The sequence below is a fragment of the Macrobrachium nipponense genome, chromosome 38 (assembly GCF_015104395.2).
Source record: "Macrobrachium nipponense isolate FS-2020 chromosome 38, ASM1510439v2, whole genome shotgun sequence".
NCBI lineage: Eukaryota > Metazoa > Arthropoda > Malacostraca > Decapoda > Palaemonidae > Macrobrachium > Macrobrachium nipponense.
Window position 1 is genome coordinate 16,996,730 of NC_061098.1, and position 7,500 is coordinate 17,004,229.

Consider the following 7,500-nt stretch of genomic DNA (forward strand, 5'->3'; position numbering starts at 1 on the left):
AAAAAAAATCTTTCAAAAATTTTCGAGAATTTGCTTAATCTGTCGAAAATTCCGCCGATGAGAAATTTGGTTGCTTGGGAATGCTTGTAACATAACTCACTCTCTCTCTCTCCTCTCTCTCTCTCTCTCTCTCTCTCTCTCTCTCTCTCCTCTCTCTCTCTCTCTCTCTCTGTCTGCTGGGCGTGATTTCAATTTCCCTACGTTCATTTTTTGCCTCCTGGAAAGAAACAAGAAAAAAATAGAGATCAGATCATGAAGAAATTCAGATAAGGTTGAATACACAAAGACACAAAACAGATGCTATCGTTTTGGTCTAGGAGGAAATGGATAAATGTATACATGGAATTAAGAAAGGGTGAAACAAAGAGACGGAGGATGTAACCAGGGGAGAAAGGAAACTGAATGAAAAAAAAAGAATAGAATAAAAAGTTGATTGTGTGTGTGAACCCTTCTGTCTGTGTCCTATATTTTTCTGTTTTTTTTTTTTTTTTTTTTTTTTTTTTTATGAAAGGATTTCTCTTGTCAACGCATTTGTGTTAATTTGAAAGTTCTTAGGAGACGCATGCGCCGTTTACTCTCTCTCTCTCTCTCTCTCTCTCTCTCTCTCTCTCTCTCTCTCTCTCTCTCTCTCTCTCTCTCTCGATATTCTTATTCTTATTATATAGCCATTTTATCTGTATCATTATATTTATCATTATTTACGTATAATGTATTAAAAAAAATTACAAAGCATAAGTGACTATACGTTCCGAGGTATTATAAAACTGCTTTCATTTTCAGATTAACTTAAACGTAGAAAAATATGGCTCGCTAGTGACTTGAGTGGATTTTAAATGAATGACAAGCTCAAATACCGTTTGGTCTTAAACTTGATAAAAAATAATGATTTTGAGCTGAAGCGTCATGGCATAGCTGAATTGTGTCAGTTGCTAAAAAAAAAAAAGCCAAGTATTCATACATTTAAAGTGTAGTTGAACATGATCAATTGGCGTCTGTTGTTCAAGTGACATTTTTGTGTGAACAGCAGGCATAATGATGATTGCAATCATAATCGTGGTTCTCTGGGCCATTGGAGGTTTCTTGGTATATTCCTATTGGACGAGTCCGTCGGCCCAGCCCAGGCATACCCATGCCACGAAGGCCACCGGGCGTGGCCACGGCTCCTCTCGTGCCCCGATAAGGCGAAGGGCTAAAGAGAAGCTTTCCAGGTCGAAATCTCGATCGACCGAGGCACTGAAGAGTTTGAATTCGAGGGTAGAAGAGGATTCGTTTGAGATTGAGACATCAGTCTCGAATGATGTCGGTGCTCTGAAGGAAGACGCTCCTGTGAAGTGTAGAGAAGAGGGTGGTATTCCTACTGGAACTGGATATACCACAAGAGCTGAAAATGTCACTGAGACTGGAAAGGTCAAAAGGCCGGAAAATGACACTGAAACTGAAGAGATCACAAGGTCTGAAAGTTCCACTAAAGCTGAAAAGATCACTGGAGCTGTAAATGCCATTGAAACTGAAAAGATCACAGGATCTGAAAATGCCATTGAAACTGGAAAGATCAAAAGGTCTGAAAATGGCACTGAAATTGAAAAGCTCATAGGATCTGAAAATGTCATTGAGGCTGAAACGATTTCAGGATCTGGAAATGTCATTGAAGCTGCAAAGATTGTAGGATCTGAAAATGCCATTGAAGCTGAAAAGATCACAGGAGCTGAAAATGTCATTGAAGATGAAAGGATCATAGGAGCTGAAAATGTCATTGAAGGTGAAAGAATCGTAGGAGCTGAAAATGCCAATGAAGCTGAAAGGATTGTAGGAGCTGAAAATGTCATTGAAGATGAAAGGATTGTAGGAGCTGAAAATGTCATTGAAGGTGAAAGGATTGTAGGAGCTGAAAATGTCATTGAAGGTGAAAGAATTGTAGGAGCTGAAAACGTCATTGAAGCTGAAAAGACTGTAGGAGCTGAACGTGACATTTTAACTGAAACTTCCTCTGAAAGTGAACAGAAAATTGAAGTTGTCGAAGTCCTTGGAGTTAGCGACATTGGACCTGAAAAAGCAATCGAAGCTGAAAATGTCATAGATCTTAACAAATCCTTTGAGCCAGAACCATTTTTTGAAGATGAAGAAGCAATTGAACCTGGAAAGGTTATCAGGGCCAAAATGATCATAGAGGCCAAAAAGGTGGGCGAAGTGGAGAGAGTCATTGATGGTTACGAAACGGAAGAGGTCGCCATCGGGGAAGAATTCGAATTGACAGTTTGCGCTGAAACGGAGGAAACAGATACCATTGATGAAACAGAGACTATTATGACGGATAATGATGCGGATGACTTGAACCAACAGGGTGGTGGTTCCCCTGTACCTGAACAGGACACTGACTATGGAGAATATTTGCTGTGTGATGACAGTGATTCAGACGATTCATCTGAGGAATATGACACAACTCACATCACGCAACATCCTGCGGGATACATTGGAAATGATACATCACCTGCGTACCAGAATGGGGACTGTCTCTCTGCAATATATGAGGAGAGTGAGGAAGAGTTCGAAGACAGCGAAGAAGCCCGGCGTCTGCGACTGCTAATGAAACGGAAGAGATACATATCGCAACTCCACGATCTGGACGAATACGCAGAGGAAATCGTGCGCCTGTACTTCAGCAGCAGCGCTTTTGTAGACGAAGCTGCTGCGGCACAGGAAGACCGTCAAGATGATGCTGTGGGTTGCTCCACAGCATCTGGAGGTAACAGTGCCAGTGAGGAAAACCCCCTGGGTCCTTTGAGTCTTGGAAAACTACTGGACCACTCCCACTCCGGCATAATAGACTTCGGCATGAAGGCAGAACCCGGCGTCCCTTGGTTTGAATCGTCCTCAGACATATCAGAAGCTAGCTACTGCACTGAGGTGAACCCAGCAGTGGCTGAGACTTATCTGACTTCTCGGCAGTTGGTGGAGGAAGAAGAACCATGCCGAGATGGCATTGTGGTCAGGAGGCGCTTGAATGTCAATAGAAACGACGCGCAAGGTGTTGCTGGGCCAACTGCTGAGGCAGCGTCACATGCCAGCCGTGGCGGAATCAGGAGTTCTGACACCAGCAGTCTTGGGTCCAGCGATGATTCTGGTATCGGCGTCGAGTACTCAGAGAGAGTCCTGCTTCAGCCGCAGGTTTGTTGGGATAACCCATTTAAACTGCGATTTTAACTGTTTGTGTTGTTTATGTGTGTAATAACGCACTTTGGATGTCACTGTATTTACGCACGTGCCCTAACACGTGTGAAACTAATATAGCAGAATTTTAATGTTGCCTACTTTTGATGAAGACTGTACTAATGTAATTGATGTTCACACTTTTTTTTTTTTTATATAAAGAAGTTTTGTTCGTATCACAAGTAACATGATAGAATCCATTGTATCTTACACTTATCCTGCTTGAGAACTGTGAAACACCAGCAGTAAAATAACCAAGCAAGGAAATCATAGCATGAGTGTGTGTGATGTTTTCCTTGAGGAAGGGATGCTATTAGTAAAAGAAAACGGGACTTTGGCACAGAGGAACTTTCCGTTTTCTACTTGCTATGTTTTTAGTGGCTCAGGGGGAGGGGACTGAAGCTTCCTTGTCTTGTCACATTTTTGTGGTTATCACCTTGCAAGAAACGAACGAACAAGTAATTGAGTACGTTTAGAAAAGCCACGAAGTAGCAATATGAAAGCAAACCTAGTGAAATGTGAAATCCCTTTATTATAATTATTATATTATTAATATGCTGCTTTTTTCAATCGTTGATCCAACATTTCTGTATGCTTTGAACGTGTGCCCCTTAAATATATCTTAAGAAATATTAAGAACTTCTCTAATTTGCTTTTGACTATGTCAGATTAGTACGAGAGTGGTATACGTTTTATATTTGTTTAATTAAGTATTAAAAATTTAATGGTTTTACGAATGTATACATGGAATAAAACTCGCAGCGCGTACATATATTAGTTTGTATTTTAATTTATTAAGGCTTAGAAATTTGATAGTTTTACGAATGTATACCTGGAATAAAACTCACGTTGCGTACATATATTAGTTTTATATTTTAATTTATTAAGGCTTAGAAATTTGATATTTTTACGAATGTATACATGGAATGAAACTCTCGGAACGTCCACGTATTATACATACTCATTCAGTCAGATCCTTATCCTCGCCTTTCAATCCCTCTCATTATCATTACCTCGTTGCAACCACTGTTTGCCGTTCAACTTGAAACACTTGGTTCTGTCGGAACGAGTTCTTAGATAGTTCCAGGAGACTGCTAAGTTCTCAAGCTCTACGAAAGCTCTGCCAACAGTCTCAGACTCTACGAAAGCTCTGCCAACAGTGACAGACAAAGGCGAGGACCCGACAGCAGGCAGGATGACTACTTGGAAGTTGTCAAGGGCTTTCGTTTCCCCGTCTTGCCCAAAGTCATCAGGCAAGCAGGCAGGCAGTGTCTGCTTCTGTCTTTCTGTAGGCCTCTGTCTTGTCTCCGCGCTCTCGTTTTTAATAGATGTGTGTTTTCTGTTCGCTCCATTTTTTTTTTTTATAGAATCTTATCAGTGAAACGATTCTATCTTATCACCGTGTTCCCCCCCCCCCCCCCTCTCTCTCTCTCCTCTCTCTCTCTTCAAAGCTCGCTCTCTCTCTCTCTCTCTCATTTCCTTTTTCTCAACTGTAAGGACGAGAAGACGTCAATAGGAGAAATCTCGCACCCCCCCCCCCCAACCGTAAATGCCACCTCTCTCTCTCTCTCTCTCTCTCTCTCTCTCTCTCTCCTCTCTCTCTCTCTCTCTCTCCACCTCCTCTTCTGCTGCGCCTCCTTCGGTATTTGGTTTTGCGGAAAAGCCTCGAGATTGTCTTTCTGTTCTGGCGTAGCGTGAAATGCCCTTTTCTCCGTTCTAATGCCTTTGTCGTGTCGGTTAAAAAAAAAAAAAAAAAAAAAAAAAAATTCTCTCTCTCTAAGTCTCTTCTTTTTAATTTTGCTTTTGGTAAGTATTATAAATGGCTTGCACTTGCTTGTCAAGATCCTGTTGCATGTTGATACATATTAAAATTGTTTTTTTAAAATTTATTTTTAGATTTTTTAATTTTATTTTGTACTTTTAAAAAAAATTCTTAATTTTTATTTTTAAGATTTTTTATTGTTATTTTTCACCTTTTTTTTAAACAATTCTAAATCTGTTTTATTTGTTTCTGAATGTTTGTAATTTGAATTTTTTACTTTTTTTAACAATTTTAAATCTTAGTCTTATTTATTTTTTAATTTTTGATTTTTAGTTTTTACTTTTTTCCACAATTTCAAATCTTAGTTTTGTGTATTTTTAGATGTTTCAATTTTTTTATTCTTTACGTTCGTTAACCATTTTAAATCTTAGTTGCATACATTTTTAGATTTTTTATTGTTAATTTTAACTTTTTACAACAATTTTAAATCTTTGTTTTATTTACTGAGTTATGCACAGCACAAATCTTGTCAGTTTTGCTTAGAATACTCTAAAGGCCAAAACCCAACTAGAGTAATGTGTACCCATGAATTTTAGCCGAGCCTAATTTTAGCGGAGCCTAATTTTAGCGAAGCCTAATTTTAGTGAAGCCTAATCATAAGGATACCCAATTTTTCTTCTTTAGTTTACGAATCATTTATTTGGTTTTCGGTTTTCTCTCTCTTGCAGCCCACAATATTTGGGACAGTAGCAGACGACCAGACGCCCAGGGACAACAATACAAAAAGGGTAAGTTTTGCGCCTCTCCTCTCTCTCTCTCTCTCTCTCTCTCTCTCTCTCTCTCTCATCTACTCAGGTAATTGAGATTAAACTTCTCTTCTGGGAATCTCGTCGAGTTCCTGAATGACTTCATTCTCTTCACAATTTTTTTTGTATGAGTTTTTATTCCGCGCTTCTAATTAAGAGGAAGCAGTTATGTCGTCCTCTAATGAACTGTTATTATTATTATTATTATTATTATTATTATTATTATTATTAGTTATTCTTATTTAAATTATTATTATGTTATTATTATTATTATTAGATTATTATTATTTATTTATTTATTATTATTTATTAATAAAAAACATTTCACGTCAAGTATAGAGAGATACTTTTTTAAAATATCATATCGTAGTTGTATCAACAGATTAGAAATTATTATTATTATTAAAACATTTTCATCAAGTATAGAGATATATTTTTAAAAATATATCGTAGGTGTATCAACAGATTAGAAATTGTTATTATTATAAAACATTTTCATCAAGTATTAGAGATGTATTTTAAAGATATTTATCGTAGGTGTTTCAACAGATTAGAAAATTAATTATTATTATTATTATTATTATTATTATTATTATTATTATTATTATTATTATTATTATTATTATTATTATTATTATTATTATTATTATAAAAAAAACCATTTCTGGTCATGTATAGAGATATATTTTAAATATTATATCGTAGTTGTATCAGCAGAATTAGAAATTATTATTATTAGTATTATTAATTATTATTATTATTGTTATTATTAATTATTAGATTATTATTATTATTATTAGATTATTATTATTTTATTATTAATTATTATAAAACATTTTGGTCATGTATAGAGATATATTTTTTAAATTATTATATCGTAGTTGTATCAACAGATTAGAATTATTATTATTATTTTTATTATTTTTATTATTATTATTATTATTATTGTTATTATTAATATTATTATTATTATTATTATTATTATTACTATCTATAAAACTTACTTTTATCAAATTAAAAAAGGTCTTTTAAGATATTTTGTTTCTTTAGAGTAACAACTTTGAAATGATAAATAACCATTTTTCCCAAATTAGATATTTTAAGTATTTTGTCGGTCCATATTAACTTGATATCAGTTTTTTTAATGGTGTAGTATGTTAGTTTAAAGTCTCGTATGTAATCCTAGTGTAAAAAAAAATGAAGAAGAATGTTAAAGGCTAGCCATTTTTTATAAAACTGAGTACGAATTTTTTCGGTCCATATTGGCTTGATATAAATTTTCCAGGGTGCAGTATATTAGTTTTAAGTCTCGTATGTAATTGTAGTTTAAAGAATTTTTTTTTTAATATTTGAAAGATTAGGTTCATTGCAGACTTTGAAAAAAAGGTAATTTTCATGTTTCGATTTCAAAACTCAAAGTCAGAGAAGTAAGTGTATTTTTTTAAAGGTAATCTTGATGTTTTAGTTTCAAAATTCAAGATCAGGTAAGTAATTTTATTGTTTTTAAGTAATATTGATGTATCAGCTTCAGATCTGAAGGTCATGAAGGTAAAAAAAATTATTAATAACCGTTTTGGAATCTCGAGGAAGATGGTCGTTTTATTTTAAAAAGTAAAAAAATCAGAAAAAGTCTGAAACTCCTAGAATTTCAGAGTTCACGGTCGGTGTAGTTTTGGGAAAAAAATCTTGGCAGCCTTTTAATTATTTAATTCTCTCTGACTTTTT

At 35.2% G+C, this 7,500-nt stretch overlaps 1 protein-coding gene across 7 annotated transcripts in view; it reads left to right on the forward strand.

Annotated features, from left to right (window-relative positions):
• Positions 1–7,500, forward strand: part of LOC135209676 (ras-GEF domain-containing family member 1B-like) — a 966,569-nt gene that overhangs the window by 688,220 nt on the left and 270,849 nt on the right. For 3 of the 7 annotated variants that reach the window (XM_064242418.1, XM_064242416.1, XM_064242414.1), the window contains one exon: positions 5,698–5,757. The exons of 2 other annotated variants lie outside the window; for them this stretch is intronic. In XM_064242418.1, coding sequence (XP_064098488.1) covers positions 5,698–5,757 — 60 coding nt within the window. Of the gene's footprint in view, positions 1–780; positions 3,166–5,697; positions 5,758–7,500 lie in introns of all 7 variants that reach the window. 2 more of the 7 variants (XM_064242413.1, XM_064242412.1) reach the window with 1 other exon arrangement.